The following is an 18,601-nucleotide window of genomic DNA, read 5'->3' as shown; positions in this document are numbered from 1 at the left end:
GCTGCCCGGGGACCCTGTTCCCACGCAGGAGGGGGAGGGAAATGGGTGCCCACTTCTCCCCCCCCATGACACCCCTTACCCAGCTCCCCACTTACAACGATACCCACCTGCAGGGGAGGCAGCACTGGCTGCTTGCAGCCCCCCAGTTCTCTGAGCACCAGGCATGTGACAGTCACCAGCAGAGCCCAACCTGGTGTCACTGGCACCAAATCACAGGTCTCTGCCCTGAACAAAACCAGAACTGGGGCCCGTCCCTAAGCACCTGCCCCTGCAGCCGGCTCAGTGGGACCACAGCCAGCCCCTAGGGAAACCCTGGTCACACACCCCAGGGCAGGGCATTTACACACCACTCCCTGCCCCCCACCACACCAGGGCATTTACACAGCACCCCCTACTCTCCCCATACACACACCCAGGCCAGGGTATTTACACAGCAGCTCCCCCCCCCACCACACACACACACCTGGGCCAGGTATTTACACAGCACTGCCCCCTCGACACCCCCCAGGCCAGGGCATTTACCCACCCCTACACACACACACCCCAAGCAGCATTTGCTAAACGTAACCATTTTCAAACCACCAGGCCCAGAAAACTCACATCCAAGAGGCTTGAAGGAACCACTGAGCCAGCTGGGGGACATGCCAGAGGACCAACAGCCTGCTAACATAGTTCCCACATTTAATAGAGATGACTCAGGGCACTACAGACGGGTCAGCCTGATGTCAGTCCCAGGTAAACTAATGAATCGGCTAATTCAGGACCCGACTTTCAGCCTCTGGCTCTTTGTTGATATGGCAGCCAGCTGGCCTGGGTCCCCAGAAGATAGGTCTGTCCAACAAATCTGTGATCATTGCTTGACAAGATTGCAGGGCTGGTTGATAAAAGGAACTGTGCTGATACTGTATACTTGGTTTCCTCCAAGGCATCTGGCTTAGTACCACGTGACACTGGCAGACCAAGTGCCAGCTCACTTGGTCTGAGGCCTCACTGACCACTGACAAATTCACAGCTGGAACCCCATCTAGCTCAACTGTGTGAAGTTAGAACAGACAGTTATAACCACGTGGGTAGTCTTTATGAAATGCTAGTAGGATGCTGCATGTATTAATCCTACTTATCCTATCTGTAGCCCGTGTTATCAGGTAAGGTTGAAAAGTTTGCTCCATAACTATAAAAATGTTTCCTAAGCCCGTGAATGGCCCACAGTCAGGGGAGAAGCCCAGATGTGAACACTCATTCACCACAAGAGGTGTCACCTCCCCCCCAACACAAGGTCTATAGCCATCAGACAAGCCATTGTGCACAAAAGACTTTGCTGACTGCTTCCCCCACAGCCTGGAAGAAGGGATGTGTCTTCATGCTGGGGGGAAGACAATAAAAAAGGAGAATTTACTATTCCTATTCTGCTTGAATGCTGAGGGGCAAGGGTTTTTAAGCATAAGTGAGGAGTCCCCAGCTGCTTTGCCTGGGTTAGCCCTAGAGGATGTACAGAGTCTGCTCATTAGAGTCTCTTACCACTGGCATCGGTGCATTTATTTATACCAGAGCCAGGACCCAGCTCCCAGCATCCTGGGGTGGGGCAGGGCAGGGTGTCCCCGCTTGGGGCGGGGGTGCCAGGACTTCCCCGCTGGGCAACAAGAGAGCAGAGCAGAGGAGCTTGGGAAGATCCTTGCCCTGCAGGCTAGTAGCTACACATTGGGCTCCCTGCTGGAAATGGAAACATCAGGCCAGAGCAAGATGTCTACTTGTGTTTAGCAGAGCTATCGAGTGAGAGGGGTGGGAGTACAGGATCGGGGCCAGCCTGGGAGATGAACAAAGGGCTGCAGCTATCTCACAACATCTTCATTGCAAAACCCATAAGCTTCCAGCTTGTCATGGACCAGACAAGGCAGCCAAGTGCCTGTCTGCAAAAAACAGCAGGGAAGCGTTGGGGGCCACCGCAGGGAGCAAGCTTTGGACTGGTTCCTTTAGCATCTTCGGAGTGTGGAGAATCAGGCGAGAGAGCTATCCAGCAGGACCTAGGGGCAGGAACTGATCCTATGAGACATCCCTGGGAAAGGCAGCTAACGGCTCTGAGGCAATCCCAGCAAGCAGCAATGGCCGACACACAGGTACTAATGGAGAGCACTGGAGGCAGGGGTTTGCAAAGGCCTGTGTGGTGGAGGGCTGCGTAGGCAGTTGCACCGGTCCAGGGCTAGGGCTGTGCTGCAGCTCCACCTGGAATGGGGGTTCACACCTGGGCCCCCTTTACCAGAGGAGCGACAATGGAGGGAGCTTGCCGAAGAGCAGCCGCCCTGAGCGGGGGCTGGCAAAATGACAGATGAGGAGAGACAAAGAGCTCAGGGCAGAGGTGAACCTGCTACCAACTCAGGGTGTCTGCTGCTACCAACTCAGGGTGTCTGCCCTTCGGCCTCCTTGTCAGTCAGGGTGACACAGGAGCAATAGGATCAAAGCAAGAAGGGGAGCTACATCTATTGCAGAAAGCCCTCTCCTAGGCAGCTCCGGCTGGCGGGGGAGAGTGCCCCACGGGAAGGGCAGAAGATTAAGCCAAGACTTTGTGCTACTGGCTAGGGCTGCTCGCGGACAGCAGGTTATCTATTGGCAATAATGGTGAGCACCCAAAGATCTGCTGTGCATTTCCACAAACACACAATCTTAGGTCCTGCCCAGACAGCATGAAGAGCACGTTGAAGGAGACCCAACTCCCAGTGGGTTTCAGTGAGAGATGCGTGCTTAACTCCCTTTGAGACCTTTGAAGATCTCACCTCCGTAGGCCTTCCCTCCGCTGCCAAGTGCTTGCAGATCCTTGGCTGAAGACAGCCTGCAGAAATGGCAACCACTATTATTTTAATGGGGACAATGCAACGTTTCCTTAAGGGAAGAAGCAAGATCTCCTCGTAAAGGGTCCCCGACTCACTACCGCACCTGGTGTGTTTGGGAGAGGAGTGGAGCGCAAGTAGGCATCACTCAGCCCCAGATACATTCAGCAACTGTAACCCCATAAAAGCCCCCTCCTTTGGGTGTCCGTCAGAGAGCAGGCCCCAGCCAGGGAACGAGACAAAAGGTTTACTGGATACACCGGATACATTTACACATTTAACAGACTGGATACACAAAATAAATAATTCTATACACTCATTTTAACATTACAGGGTAAGTACCATGGATCAGATCTCACTCTACAAGAGACTCCTTAGTGTACAAAAGGAATCAAAGGCAAATCACAGAACCGGATATTTCTCAAGACAAACAGCGCATCCTTTTGAGAGGAGATAAAGTGGGACATGATGCGAATACCTTCAGCAGCTCCTACACGGCCAGGGACGACCTGGCAACAAAACTGGAGCCAGCACGTCAAGACCTCCTGTCCTGAGGGCTTCCAAGAGGCATCTTTGTGTCATGAAAGGTAACAGAAAGGATCACAGCATCTTCATGTGTGCTCATGGCAGGTGCTCTGCCTACCAGGTACCTACATTTGGCCCAGATTTCTTCCACAGTCGAAAAGCAACCACAGTGCAAAGTTCTCAGAGCAGCAGCCAGCAGCTCGTCTGGTACCGAGGAGAGAATCTACAGTATATTGTGCATAGGAGGACAGAGGGAAATGCAGATGGAGAAGGGAATATCGTCAGGCAGGCAGTGGCCTCTCCTTCCAGGCACTGTTCACCAAGGGAATGGTCAGAGCGGCAAGGGACAAAGCTGTGCTCTGGGCATGCAGCACCACCAGAGAACACCCTTCCTATTGCACGTCTTTGGCAATGCCCCTGCTCAGTAATACACACGTCTGACGCACAGGCACATGCCCCTGTAGCGTTAAAGGGCTGCACAGTTATCTAGGCTTTCTGGGGGTGGAGATGAATAGTCTGAACAAAGCAGCAGAAGCCTCGTGATAGGGAGAGCATCAACATAGTCCACACAAAGCCTGGTATGAGGCATCAAACAGCACAGGCACTTAGTGATAGTTTTTCAAGAGATACAGGAGATTTGGAAACTGCAAGGGCATGTGTGACACACACACACAGATGCCCACTAGGCACATGCAACAGCCCTTTCAGTGTGCAGTAAGGAGCAGCTTTCTGCAATGCTTTCCAAGTGTTTGATTCTCTAGGAAGCCACTGTTGGCTCCCATCTCTTCTAGTCACACACTATTAAGGATTTTTAATATTACTGCAAATCAGATGAATGTGAGCTATAAATCAAAAGTCAGAGTTTGCAGGAGGACGTCATGTAAGATGTGACATGGCCTCGGCAGGGCTGCATTACCCACACACCATGCAGACTGGGTTGGGTGGTTGGTTTGCATAAGGGACAAGAGGGATTATATTCTGACACGAAACGATCTCCTTCCTACCAGACAGGTCCTGGATAAAGAGAAGGCAGGTAGTGAGGAGAGATGATCTATGGGCCTGAGCTGTGACCCCAGAGACAGGGATGCTCCTGTTCTGGGTGGGCACTTTGGTAGCAATATAAGAATTGTTACTGATCCTGGCCCTTCCCATCCTACTGTAAACATTAATGAGGGCAGCATGCCCCTAGGAGAGTCCATGTACTCCCCTGAATGGGCTTGGCTGGTTCTTCAAGATGTTGGACCAGATCCTCCAGGTCTGTTACTGTGCTGCTCAGACATCACATAATGACTGTACTTTGGTCAGAGGCTGGCAGCAGGCAATTCCTCTTGTGCAGCGTACCCTCTGCTAGCATGAAACTGGCAGAGGTGACATAGCATCTTCCCATGCCAGCTGCTCCCCCTTCATGGCAGAGCAGAGCTCTGTCCACCTCTCCTCCCCTGGCATGAGCAGGCCACAGGGGACAATCTGCCCCTATAGCTGTATCTTTGCATCTACGGCAAAATACTGCAGTCAACAGGGCAGCTTTAATGGGACTAGCCAAAGAGCTGGCTCCACCAAGCTGCCACTCCAGAAGGAAGGAGCCGCGCTTGGGGACTTGAAGCCCTTTTCAATAATCAGTAGGTGATGTGGGGTCTCTTTAGTGAGCCCAGAGCCGCAGAAACAATAAATCCAACATGGCTCCATGGTTTTTATGCCCAAGTGCCCCATTGGGTGCACACTGTTAGCCTAGGTTCTGACGAAGGCCTCAGAGAGAGACAGAGCCCGCTGTCCTGCCCAGATCAGCCACAATCATTTTGGGGGCCACATGAGGACATTAAAAATTCTCATTTTTTACTGTAAGTGCTGGGTCACTAGAGAAGAGCATGTCCGTGTGCCCAGCCTCAGTCTCCCCACAGCCCTAATACAGTATGTCAGGCATCAGCATTTCAACCAAATATGTCCACATGGCAGAGTCCAGAATGTGGGACAAGGAGCAGGATGGAGGAGGAGGAAGGAAGAAGCAATGGAAAGTTACCAGAGAAGACATTAGAAGAACTAGACCACCCAGCCCAAAGGGGTTAGAATGTCTGCAGGCTGATTATTCCCAAACCTGTTGCAGGAACTTCATTGCAGCTGGTTTCCAAGTCACCACCCAAAGCAGCACGTCAGCACTCCCTAGCTGATCTCACCTACTTCTTAAACCTGTAAAGCTCGTGGGAGCAGAGGCCATGCCTTCATCTGTGTTTGCATAGCTCCAAATACAATGGGGCCCTGAACCTGACAGGGGCTACTGGGTTGTACTACAATCTGAATATTATGTAAGATATCACCATTATTTTGGAATACTTCATGAAGCAGCACTGACCTCTTCCCCATCAGCTTGGCATTTAGCCGTCTGGCGTTGCATTGGGAGGGATCAGGAGTAGACTAATCAAGGCTGCGTCCATGACCATTTTGGCTAATAGCCATTTTTTAACCCTGTTATAATTTTGGCCTTCACAAGTAATTCTTCGAGTAATTTTGCATCATCTGCAAATTTTACCTCCTCCCTATTCACCCCCTTTCCCATATCATTTGTGAATGTGTTGAACAGCGAGGGTCCCACTACAGATCCCTGGGGGACACAGCTCTTTACCTCTCTCTAGTGTGAAAACTGACTATTTATTCCAACACTTTTGTTTCCCATTTTTTAACCATGAGAGGACCTTCCCTCTTACGCCATGACTGCATAGTTTGCTTAAGAACCTTTGGTGAGGGACCTTGTCAAAGGCTTTCGGAAAGTCCATCTCCAATACATTCATAAGTTGGATCCAAAGTAGCATCCTCCGTTTGCAGCCCACCTACTGTTCTCCTTGGAAGCCCTTTGTTATTTCCACTAATGCTCCAAAATATGCAGGATCCAATGGACAGCATTCTGCGAAGCCAGATCCACCTCCTGCGAAAGAGCAAGCAAGCTGAAACTCCTCGTCAGAGTGAAGAGACCATTTCACACAGTATTGCTAAGTTCCAATAGACAGACACAAGTATTTCCCTTCACTCCTTAAAGGAGCATTTCCCTGGGAATAGGGTGGAAAGCAGCAATTTGAGAGCTGGTCCCAGGAGGACAATATACTAGGTCACCAAGTGATTGCTTCCAGTCTCAGCCCATTTACTCTCTACTTTCTCCTCACATCCCATGAGATTTCTGCAACAAGGCAGAACCAGTTGAATGCTGGTGTGTTCATTAGTAGGCAATGGAAGACTGAACATCTGTCCTATTCAGCCAGCTTCCTGCCTTTGTCCACGTGAACATTTATTTGCACTCGTATGTGGCAAGTGGCTGCTCTTCAGACCTATACCCATAACCACATGAGGAGAAGGTAACTTGTCATTCCCTAGGCACTACTCTCCTGCTTACAGGAGGAGCAAACAATGTCATGTGACTTAGGTGACCAATCACACACCAAGGATAATGAATAGCAAAGCAGCCAAAGTGAAGTTTTCAAACAACCTGCTGGCTAAAATTCGTTCCCATGAGCAGTTTGCTGAGCAGTCACAAAGAGCACAATTGTAAAAATCAATGATTTGGTAACAGAAGGGACAAATTCATCCGATTGTCCATGTGTACGAATAATCCAGCCACTTCTACCCACAGGGAAGAGAGCATGGTTGGGCAGAAAAACCTTTTCAGGTACAAAATGCAAATGAAACATTCACAAGCTAATGTTCTCCTGGTACAGGTGGAAAGAGGGAGTCAAGGAGCTCGCTGCCCTTCTACCCCTCCATTAGCCCCTCAAATAACCAGCCAGCTACCTTCACTATTTGTGTGACTCCACAAACCTAGCACCCTATGACAGCAAACACTGGGCCATACACGGATAGAGGGAAAGGCTGGGGCAGCTATCAGAGATGTCAAGTAGCATAACTGTAACGATTCTGCTCAGACATCTGAGGAGAGCCCAGTGGCAGACAGAAATACTCCTAACTGGAATTCAGACGCTAGTGTATCACAATTTCTGTGCCAACGGTTCAAGCACACATGGCCAAGAATCGTTCCCCTGCCTCACCAGTCCAATATGCTGCTCTGCTATGGACGACGTCCGGTCAGGGGACGGAAAACTGGGCATTACAATCTGGGCAGTTTCGCCAAAGGAATAAAAAGGGAGGTGCATTCATATTAAAGACAAGAATTATTCAATGGCTCTGACAGCTCTGTCTGATCTGATTGAGAGCACGCCCCCTACAACCTCACCAAGTCCCCTGCATACCAAACACAGAGATGCCTCACTCGTAACTATAAGAAAACAAAACGCAAAGAGATCTCTCTCTGCAAGATGATATACTGCAATTTGCCACTAGGTGTCACCCTAACTTCAGTCATATTTCACTGTCAAATGCAGGGAGAGGGACATTTTCACTTACTGAGCAGGAGATTTCTCTCTGGGTACAGTGTGTCCCAGAGAGCTCCCAGACAAGTGAGATGCAGACCTCACCCAGGGCACAGATACACAATCACTGCGTTATTTCTGAGATTATTCAATACTGGAGCAAGTGTCCCAAACTCACACTAGGCCAAAACTCCAGAACCCTAGTTAAGAGGGAAAAAAGGGAGACAGATAAAATGCATGCAGGCAGATTGTGGGAGAATGGGGGCAGTGTTTAACCTGTGAAATCCACAAATGAGGCATTTCCAAAGGGAGACACTCCCGAGTCTCAGGTCAGGTGGAGAGAGTCGAGATGCTGGCGTGAAACAGACGAAGGCAGGGAGTCCAGAGAGCATGCACGGCAGAATTCCAGCGCAGCTGGTGGAGGGCATGTGCACAGCGGACGAACTGGCCTCATTAGCAGAATTATCTGTGACTGCAGCACATTTCCAAAGACAGCCCAGCCCAAGTACTTTTGTAACCTGCGCTCAGCTAGTGGGATTCCTGCCACTAGCCTCTGCTGAGGTGGGAGGTTCCAAGAGGAGCTTGGATTCCCCCTCCCTCCAGGAAACCTCCACTGTCCCCTCTTTGCTTACATATGGCTACTGTCTGGTCGTAAGTGTGTTAGAACTAAGAGGGGGCGAACCACCCAACTGAAACCAAGAGGTGAAAGGCCAACACGATGATCTGCACTGCTCCTGTTGTGTGTGCCCAAGTGTACTCAGAGGTTTCCCATGGAAGAGACCAGGTTGCATCGGTGAGAACTGGAGCTCTGCTTGCAAGAAGGCCAGAAGGAGTGTGGAATCAGCCTGTCTCTCTTTAGAGAGACACTAATCAAACCAATGAGAGGCCAGTTGGTATCAGGATCGCAGCCTGCATCACAGATGCAAGGCCTAGGTCACGCCATCATGCAGTGTCACACACACACACACCTGAAAGCAAGACAGACCTTGTGAGCCTCACGCTGAGTCACCAAGAACTGGCTTTGTCCAGAGCTGATACGACCTCTATAAAGGAATTTTGTTTCCCATATTAGGCCCTACATCTGCCACAAGTGACGTCACACGGGACCTTTCTGGATGATGTATCCCATGATAACTCAATTGCCAAGGAAATGGGCTCTATGGCTGCAGCGTTCTGAAGAGTAATGGCTGCCAGCCTGGAGGGAAGACTCTCCTGGGTGAGACAGATGTTCCCGCAGGTTCTGTCCCAGTCAGGAACTGAGACGGGGAGGGAACGCATTGGATTAGACCAGAACTCAGCACGTGGCAATCTGGCCTTTTCTGCAGCTTCATTTATCCTACACAAGGGAGGAGAAAGACTTTGGAAAGGCTTGTGGGTAAGGCAGTGGTCTGGGACTCTGGAGATCAGGGTTTTAGCACCTCCTACCATAGGGAATGACACACCCTGCACAAGGTCATGGCAGAGATGACTCTGCCTTAAGTCCAAAGAGGAAAATAAGGAGCCGAGTGACCCCTGACGGAGAAGGGAGCGTCTGGAGCAGTGCTTCCTGAGGCCTGGCACGTGTAACCAGGGCTGATGCTCCAGGTTGAGTATCTGGTAGGAAAGGCTCCCATCCCAGTGTTAACAAGGTGTTTCCGTGGTGACATGACTGCCCCCATCCCACTCTCTTGTGCACACCATAGCCTGCCCTGAAGCTATCCCAAAGGCAGGCCTGGGGTGCCAAGCAGGCCAGGCGCTGGCAGAATCAGTGTGCGTGGCCGAATGGGAGGCAGTGGGTAATGGCTGGGGCAGTCACAGTTTTGGCCTGGTAACGGGGCACAGTTGGAACCATCCGTCTGTCGGGTCCATGGTGCAACACGAGGGTGAGAATCCAAAACCTTAAACCCAGCAGCAAGAAGGAACGCCAGCTTGCCTCTGAGGACGCCCAGATCAGAGGGGCCCCTGCCAGCACCAACCTCTGCTTCCATTTGTCCTCGTGCTTTTTGCCTCAAAATATGTCCAAAGTGGCCTCTCCAGACACCTCCGCACCCTCCCTTTGTGCCTGCCTCAGCTGGCTCACAAGCCTTACGCTTCCCGAGACAGAGGAGATCTTGAGTTCTAGTGCAGGGGTGGGGGCCAGGGCTAGCCACGGGGTTTGCTTTACAAAAGACGTTTTTAAGAAGTGTCCTGCGACGTGTCTTGCTCCTGCAGGATTCTCATCCTCTCTGCTCCCCACAGTTAGGAACCTGCAGTCAGGGCAAAGGGGAACTGTGACTGCAGACGATCTGCACTCCAGGGCGCCGATATCGCAATCAATCCTTAACCAGCATGAGTAACCTGTGACGCTGTAACAGTCACCGGGGCCTTTGGGGGAAACCTCTCTGCTTCATGCTCCTCACTGAGTCACAGCAATTCCAACCCTAGCTGTGCGTGTGACTCCCACCAGCATCAATGGAAAGGCATCATGGAGTCCAATATAAATACTGTCCAAGCATGTATAGGGACTTAACATTCTGGAATCAATAAATAACTAAAGGCAGCCAAACTCCTGGGCTGGGGAGGGAGCTTTTCTCTTTGTGGCTCCCTAATCTGCTGACTACTTGAGGCCCTGAACTTTGACCTTCACTCTGGACCTGAATGAGCACAAGGAAGGCTTTCACTGCTCCACTTCCTGCACCAGGCTCCGAGACGCAGCCCACCCAAGTGAGGAGTGCCCGTTGTGGGGGGCTGGGGTGCAAAGGTTCCATGTCCCACGAGCTTCGTGCACATGTAGGCTCACTCCTGCAGGAGGAGCCTGGGTGCTCCCCGCCGAGTGGGAACGTTGCACACCTACACCAGAGGAAGTGCTCCTGGGAAGACAGCTGGCGGTTTCCTGTTGAGTTCTCAGCCATTATATTGCTGCTGGTAGCGCAGGTTGAGCTCCCGCAGCTCCCGTTCCCGTACCCGCCGCGACTTATTGGATTTGGTGGAGCGGCTGGAGCGGGTGGACTGGGCCGATTTGGTGCTTTGGCAGCGAGAGGACGCCCTCTTGAGGAGGTTCTGAGAGATGGAGCGATGCAGGTTCTTCATGGATGAGGAGGCCGCCATGCTGACTACCCAGGGGTGCTTTAAGGCTTGAAGAGCTGTCATCCTGTCACTGGGATCCACTGTGAGCAGGCGATCAATGAAGTCCTTGGCCAGATTGGACACGCTGGGCCAGGGCTGAAAAATTAAAAGGAAATTATGAGAACACAATATTCCCCATGACTTTGTTAGACAAGCACCACCCCTCCCCGCCCAAGGAGGGCCAGCCATGCCCCTGAGTGCCGAGCACTGATTTATTTCACTTGTAGGCATCCCCAGGGCACTTCCCCTCACTCATCCATCCTCAAGTCCCAAAGTTATAACTAGTGCAGTGTCAGGACACAGAGCGTCAGAGGCTTCCGTCAGCCCCCACCAAATGACACTGCCGAACGGGCTACCGGGGTCCACTGCAGATCACCATTCCTCCTCCTCTTCTGGACTCTGAGCCCCAAAGACTGACAGCACCTGCCAGATCCTGAACTCTGTTCCCCTGCTCTGCAGGCCACTGGCCCTTACCAACACCACACATATTTGGGCCTGGTTCTCAGCTGGTGGGAATTGGTATGGCCCGAGTGGAGCTATGGCGGAGGATGCGACCCTTTGGCTTTACATTCCATGCTAGTGCTCTGGGCCGGGGCTACAATCCTCTCAGTATGTTGTTTTGGGGGGGCACAATTTCTTTAAAACTGACAAGAGTACATTTCAAACACCCCTGACCCTGCTGATCCCACCCCCCTGCCATGACAGCCATTTGCTCTGATGCGTCACACTTCAACAGAATCTCAGAAAAGCCTCCCACCATTCTGCATAGTCAGAGTCCCTGCTCCCCTGAAATTCATCTTCCCTACTTGACAGAGCCCACTAATTAAATGTTCGTCAGCAGGGTCAGCTGAATGGTTTGTTGTGAACAAAGGCTCCTGTGAATTTAGCCTTTTTCCTGCCCACTGGCAGTGTGTGATTTCTAGATATGTGTTCATTTTTCAGTTCTGGGAATAAATAATTTATTTGACCAAATTTCAGCCTATGAGCTGTTAATGAATAACCCACGGCAAGTATCTGCTTGAGTATTAGAAATGTGGAATTCACCATTCAAACCCTGTGACTAAAGCATGCACAATTGTTTCTGTTCCCTGATGACATGGCCTACCCTTTATACACCACTGTGCTTCCACATGAAATTCTTTTAGTTGCCACACAAACAGATTGTGTTTGCTGATTAAACCAGTATTGGCCACAGGCCCAAAACATGCGTCCGTGAACATAAAAAGGTACCACATGCGATTGTCTGTCAACGCATGTTCCCATAACTCACTCTGCTCTTCTCATCAGTCGCGTACCTAAGAAATCTCAGGATAGACTGACGTAAATCAAAACTGAGGGGGTATTAATACTGCCTATGTTTGCACGCTCGCTCTCACACGCAAACATACACACAGGCCCCCCCCGTGCAATGTAAGGCTGAGGCAGGTTACTCCCAATTTCTTATGAACCAATGATGTATTACTTATTGCCCTTGTCTTACTCTAGATTTTCAGATGTCACCGTCTAACATGACAATTACAAAATTAAAAATATTTGTTCATGTTTTTAAGAATAAACTTTTCTGATCTCACCCAAGGCACCCCAATCCCCGTCACACAAATCCCTGTTACTTTGAATAAATTACTCTGGTTTGAATGTGTGTGAATGACAACACCTTTCGGGTCACTCAGAGTGCCTTGTTTATTCAGATGCTGGACAGCTCCAGCAGGGAAATGACTCAACTCCCCACCCAAAGCTTTATTGCTGTGCCAAGGGCTGCTACGTGCCAGCACCCAATCACAAATGCATACTGGTGGCAAGACTGCACCTTTAGGCACAGCCCTGAAAAAAAGAGAAAAAAAAAAAAAAAAGAGCAATTAGCCTGCCCTGCTCCAGAAGGGTTGCGACTTGGACACGCCCTCGCCAAGAGTCACAATCCCTCTCCAGTTCCCTGCCTCACCAGGAGCATTAGCCTGCCCTGTTCCAGAAGGGTTGTGACTTGGACACGCCCTCGCCAAGAGTCACAATCCCTCTCCAGCTCCCTGCCTCACCAGGAGCATCGCTCGTGACCAGGAGCTGTGCTCCACATCAGACTCAAACCTAAGACAAGGCAGGTCTTCAGCTGAGACCTAGTCTTACTCCCCTGCATGCATAAGACAGACAAGGCTCCAGGCCGTCTGTGATCTGAATACATGACCTGGGTTGACTATGTCTAAATGACAAAATAGGTCACTGGTTAACTCCAATTAGCCGACAAATCACATACACATTCCAAAGACTGTGTTCTCAAGTCAACAGCTGATGTTGTAAATATGAGGAATTTTTGTAACTAATTTTTGTAACTTAGGGGGGAAAAAAAATCCACAAAACATTGCAATTTGAAAGAAAAAGTGTATAACCCAGTAAATAATTCAATACCCCTCCCTTCCCAGGAACACATGAAAGTGCTGCCATGCAAGTTTACAGCAGCACAAACACATGCAGCTACTCTTGTTTGTAGTGCTTTACCCTGTGTATTTTTTTGTGCGTGACAAAATATGGTAGCACAAAACAGACAATTTTGAAAATTCCTTGTGTGCTAGAAGGTTAAGGGGACAGATGGTGGAGGAGGTAGGAAAAAATCTGAGCAGAAGTCATAGCAGAAATAAGGTGGAGGAGGCAGTGTAGCTGCCGAATGATATGGGATAAAACTGAGATCTGCGGATTCCATCAATGCGATGGCAGAGCTATGAAATCGTGTGTGTGTGTCTGTCTGTCTCTCTTCGCACCCCATGGCTTTTTGTCACTTTCATCACTGTAGTATTGTAAACACTCTATGTGATGAATAAATACCCAGCAGCATTCAAGAAACACCTGGCCAGATCCCTAGCATATGAGTAATGAAATGAGCTAGACAAGGATCTGGATACAGTCATCACAACTAGGCCAATGCACAGACATGCAACTATTTGGTGTCAATACGTATATTAAACAATAAAAGTAAATGTAAAGTGTAAAGACCTATATATCTGTCCTCTGCTTCTCTCTCTTTCCTTGTGCAGGAAAGAACCACCCAGCTATTTTAAACTGTGGAGTCCACATACCGTTCACAGTCCAACAGAATGCTCTTTCTTGTGCAACATGGCCAGAAAAAGTTTTTTAAATGTCCTGAAACTCCATAGGCCTGCTATCTATCTCTGCCAAAAGCAATCCTCTCTCCCTCGCATGAGAGATGTGAAGCCTTCAGATTATGGCTAACCTAAGTATTAGCTAATCAGAGAAACTAACAGAGATTTATAGAGAGGTTAAGGCCAGAAGAAATCACCAGAGGGCAAAGGATGATACCGCAGGGAGCTAGCCTGGAAGATTCAATTCCCTGCTCTGTCAAACTTCTTGTGTGAGATTGGGGAGGGTGCCTAGAATGTCATATGGCCCATCAGGAGCTGTTTTTAGCAAGCATCTCCAATGGTCAGAGACAGCGAGGTCTCTGAGTTATTATGCAGAATTCTTTCCCTAGTGTCTGGCTGGAGGGTTTCACCTACATGCTCAGGATACAATTGATCACCATATTTGGGGTCAGGAAGGAATTTTCACCCAGGTCAGATTGGCAGAGACCTTAGGGGTTTTAGGCCTTCCTCTGCAGCATGGGGCACGGGTCACTTGCCGGTTTGAACTAATGTAAATGGTGGATTCTCTGTAACTTGAAGTCTGTAAATCATGGTGTGAGGAAGTCAATAACGCAGCCAGTGGTTAGGGGTCTATTACGGGAGTCGGACGGTGAGGTTCTATGGCCTGCAATGTGCAGGAGGTCAGACTAGATGATCACAAGGGTCCCTTCTGGCCTTAAAGTCTATGAATTTAATGGATGTAAAGCCAATTGCACCTCAGGCCTCATCCCTGATTTGGTCTTCGTTTGCTCATCTGAAGCCACCAACTCTGGCTCCTGCCACCAGAAGAGGAGACAAAACTTCATTCTGCAACAGGCGCTCCCCCTCCAACCCTGCTTTTCAACCTCACCTGACACGGACCAGGGACTGCCTCCACCTGCGCCCGGAGCAGCCGTAGCTCCCGCCTGCAGCAGACAACGAGGAAGGCTTAGTTTTAGCATTAGCTGGGGAATGCACAAAGTAATATCCACGTCATAGTCCATAAACCATGACATTCTGGGGGTTTGTCCAGGAGCAAAACTGTTAAATAAAGCTATTTACTGTTCTTGTTCCATTTGGTCCTCAACTTAAGGACCTCTAGGCACTGTACAAGCACACAGAAGAGGCCCCATCAGCTTGCAATCTAGCTAGACAAGACAGACAAGGGTGGGAGAGAGGAAGGGTTCTTAGCCCCATTTTACCGATGGGAAATTAAGGCCCTGTCCACACACAGAAGTTGCACTAGTTCACCTACAATCAGTTTAAAAGCCAACCCAGTTAAACCAGTGCAAACTCAGCACAGGCATGATGGAGACAGCCATATGGCTGCCTTGCAAGGACCCCTCCCAAGCCTGGCGTAGGGGGCTCCAGCCTGCAAAGATTCCAGGCAGTTCTGCAGCCCGCTGGGCACTATGAGCTGTAACTTAGGCTCCCAGGAAACTCTCTAGTTCCCAGAGCAGCTCCGGATCAGGAAGGCACAAATTCTGTATGAAGAGGTTAAAAATACAGCTAGGGTTACTTAAAAATGGGGCAAATATATAAAGGAGAAAATTCTCTGATTCCTGAACTGTTGTGAAAGTGTATGTAATATCAGAGTCGTCTAAGACCAGATTAACAGATGGCTGATTATTTAGATGCTGCCGCCACTGATTCCATAGATCCAATTAAGATTTTCTTGACGGATAGCCTGGGAAGATTCCTTCCTTCCAGTCTCCCTTGCAAAAGGGGAGAATTTTTAAGCTTGTGTCATTTCTAAATGTAGGTCCCTGGTGAGATTCCAGCAAAGTTAAAATGGTAACCTTGTTAATGCTGGTTTATCACAAAGAATCTTCTGATGAGTATCCGGTACCTAATTCAGAGATGGGGGAAAAACCCATATCCAGAAATCCTTTTGTCAGACACAATAGTTCTGTGTAGAATCCAAGCTCAAGTTTTGGGAAATCATCAATCCAACTGACAAAATCTCTGAAACAAGAGGTTGAAGCTGTGGTTGCTGATGATCAATGGCTGGAAAGCATTATATTTAAAAAAACCCCCAAACAAACGAACTACGGTCATTCAAGAAACCATCTTGACCAGTGGCAGTGGAACAATTTGTATAGTGGGGGTGCTAAAAGCCATTAACAAAACTGTAAACCCTGTGTACGATGGAAACCACTTCAAGCCAGCACTCCTAGTTCTAGCATCCCTGGGTATTGAATGACTGCTATAAAGACCATTTATATTGTGAGCCAAAGAATATGGTCTTCATGATAAGAGAAATTTCCTTACATCAGTTGGACTCAAAATACCAAGAGATAATCATAGAAATGGTCGATTCATTTTACATTTAAAGATTTACCTATCACTCACAAAACTGAATCCACACTGAAATGGGAAGACACCTCGCATTTGCCTCTTGATATAGAAGCTCACAAGGTGAAAATTTTGGAGCAACTGAAAAATGCAGGTCCTCATGCAAGTGACTTTGAGTCCTTCATTGGGACAGTTATTTTCACATGGTAACCCCGATTTGTTCTCTCTTGAATTCTTATGGATGACCAAATGCATCCAGTACATTTATATGCTTTCCTTTCCTATTCCAAGATGGAGCATTTTTTCCTAGAACCTTTTGCCGTAAGAGTTGTACTCAGAGACAAACATACCATGCGCTTTTTTGTCGAAAATAGGTCCCGCATTGCAAACAACGTTGTGCTGGTGCTAGGGTCAGATATGTCTGACTCAACTTAATATCAAATGTTAATGGACATGGAGATGAAAATATACCCATCTTGTGGTCGTACCATTTCCCTGCAATGTTGGGGGAAGGGAGAGTTGGTTGGTTTAAAAAAAAAAAAATCCCTCGTTATCTCTATCATCATTACCTATTTCAACGTCACTAGCAATTGTGATTCCTTATCATATATCTTGGGACAGCTCTTTTCCCTCTGGTGACCGGAGACCAAAAGTCGGGGAATCATATGACCTGTTTTGTTTGTTTCTCCTGGGGAATTTGTTCAAATTCACATAAAGTCTTTTGACCTTAGTCAACGCTGCCTGTTGCAGATATCACTGACAATAACAGGATCTTCTTCCTCTCTCTTAAATGTAGGCTTACAACCAACAAAGTTTATAGCCTCTGAAAATATTGCTCCCATCTTTTAAGAAAGCCACTATAGGTCATTGCAAATAAATCCATTGTGCTAGATCTTCAACAACCGTACCAGACTTAAATCTATAAAGTGAGGGAAATCAATCATTAGTTGTTACACTTCACATAAGACTGGAGGAAGAAGAGCAGGACTTGTGACACCTTAGAGACTAACAAATGTATTCCACTGAATGCATCCGATGAAGTGAGCTGTAGCTCACGAAAGCTTATGCTCAAATAAATTTTAGTCTCTAAGGTGCCACAAGTCCTCCTTTTCTTTTTGCAGATACAGACTAACACAGCTGCTACTCTGAAATAAGACTGGAGGGACTCTGGCTTCTTGTGCATACAAGTTGTTTGTTCAAGAAAACATCAGTCCAGTTTTGTTTTGATGCTCCTTCCATGCCCATGGCAAAGGTTAGCTAACTATTTTCTAAATCCCAATGTATTTTCACAAGGTGGCCTCAGCAAGGCTTCCTGATTGAAAACTTTCTTGTCCCACGCATTGGGATTCATGTGGACAGACATTAGCTAATTCCTCTTACCCCTCAGTGCTCGCCTTGTATCTTCCCCTGGCATTTTTATCACTTTCACAAACTCTGATGGAAAGTAGATAACAGAAGCCCATAAAAAGAATGTACAGCAGAGAAGAAGCAAGCCCCCAAGCCCAGAGTTAAGCACACAGGCACCTGGAGCTCACAGGTTGCCTGCCATATTCAAGCTGTCTCCTGACATCTGAAGACACATCCCTGGTCACCTGGCAGACAGATGTGCTCTGTTCCCTAAGTCAAGAGTCCTGGAAATTATAGAAACACAGCCATCCTCCCTCCCTCCTGCTGGGAGGCTTTAAAGATAAGCCTCCTGCCCAACACCTGTTTGTCACATAGGTAAAATTCAAACATATATTCAAGATGTATTTGGGCAAATAAGGCTGGGGGCTGACATGTAGCAGCCGTTTGCATAGACATAAAGCTTCAGGTCATGCACTGAGTTGTTATTTCTCATGCAGGACTGTTAACAGTCACATGGACATGTCACCTGGGGTGACCAAAGAGATGTTCTGTCATTCAGACAGGTTCAAACCCCAATGACATATTCAAATTAAGAGGCATTTGCCCAATGCAGAATGGGCGAACTAGGGATGTGTCTCAGGAGAACATATTCAAAAAACAGGGACAAACATAAAATGGGTCATTTCATGTCACTTTAGAAGAGGACGTATCTGAACATGTACCATTTCACTGACGAAATCTGTAAACAACCTCACTCTTTGAATAAGGAACCGGGACTCAAAAGTAGCCAAGCTCATCCGCAACAGAAGAGCCTGTTTCACCAAGCCAGTTAAATTAAACTGAACAAAAACAAACTCCAAACAAAAGCGAATTGGATTTCTTATCCTTCCAATTATTCTACTTCCATCACTAACAGGGAGTATGGAGCACTCGTAATTAGAAATCTCTTCTGGTCAGCAAACACAAATCAGTTTATTGATCTGTTTATGCTACAGGAGGTTTTACTTGCTGTACTGTACATATCTTTGATTTTATTTAATTAAACTCCTTTCTTTAAAAAGAAATAAGAATATAT

At 48.3% G+C, this 18,601-nt stretch overlaps 1 protein-coding gene across 2 annotated transcripts in view; it reads right to left on the bottom strand.

Annotated features, from left to right (window-relative positions):
- Positions 1-2,504: 2,504 nt before the first annotated feature.
- Positions 2,505-18,601, bottom strand: part of PSKH1 (protein serine kinase H1) — a 78,090-nt gene continuing 61,993 nt past the window's right edge. Inside the window, exon 3 of one of the 2 annotated variants that reach the window (XM_073307252.1) lies at positions 2,505-10,876. In XM_073307252.1, coding sequence (XP_073163353.1) covers positions 10,559-10,876 — 318 coding nt within the window. In that variant the 3' untranslated portion in view covers positions 2,505-10,558. The remainder of the gene's footprint in view (positions 10,877-18,601) is intronic. The other variant, XR_012154452.1, reaches the window with a different exon arrangement.

The sequence above is a fragment of the Lepidochelys kempii genome, chromosome 12, assembly GCF_965140265.1.
Source record: "Lepidochelys kempii isolate rLepKem1 chromosome 12, rLepKem1.hap2, whole genome shotgun sequence".
Classification (NCBI taxonomy): Eukaryota; Metazoa; Chordata; order Testudines; family Cheloniidae; genus Lepidochelys; species Lepidochelys kempii.
This window is presented reverse-complemented; position numbering and strand designations above follow the sequence as displayed.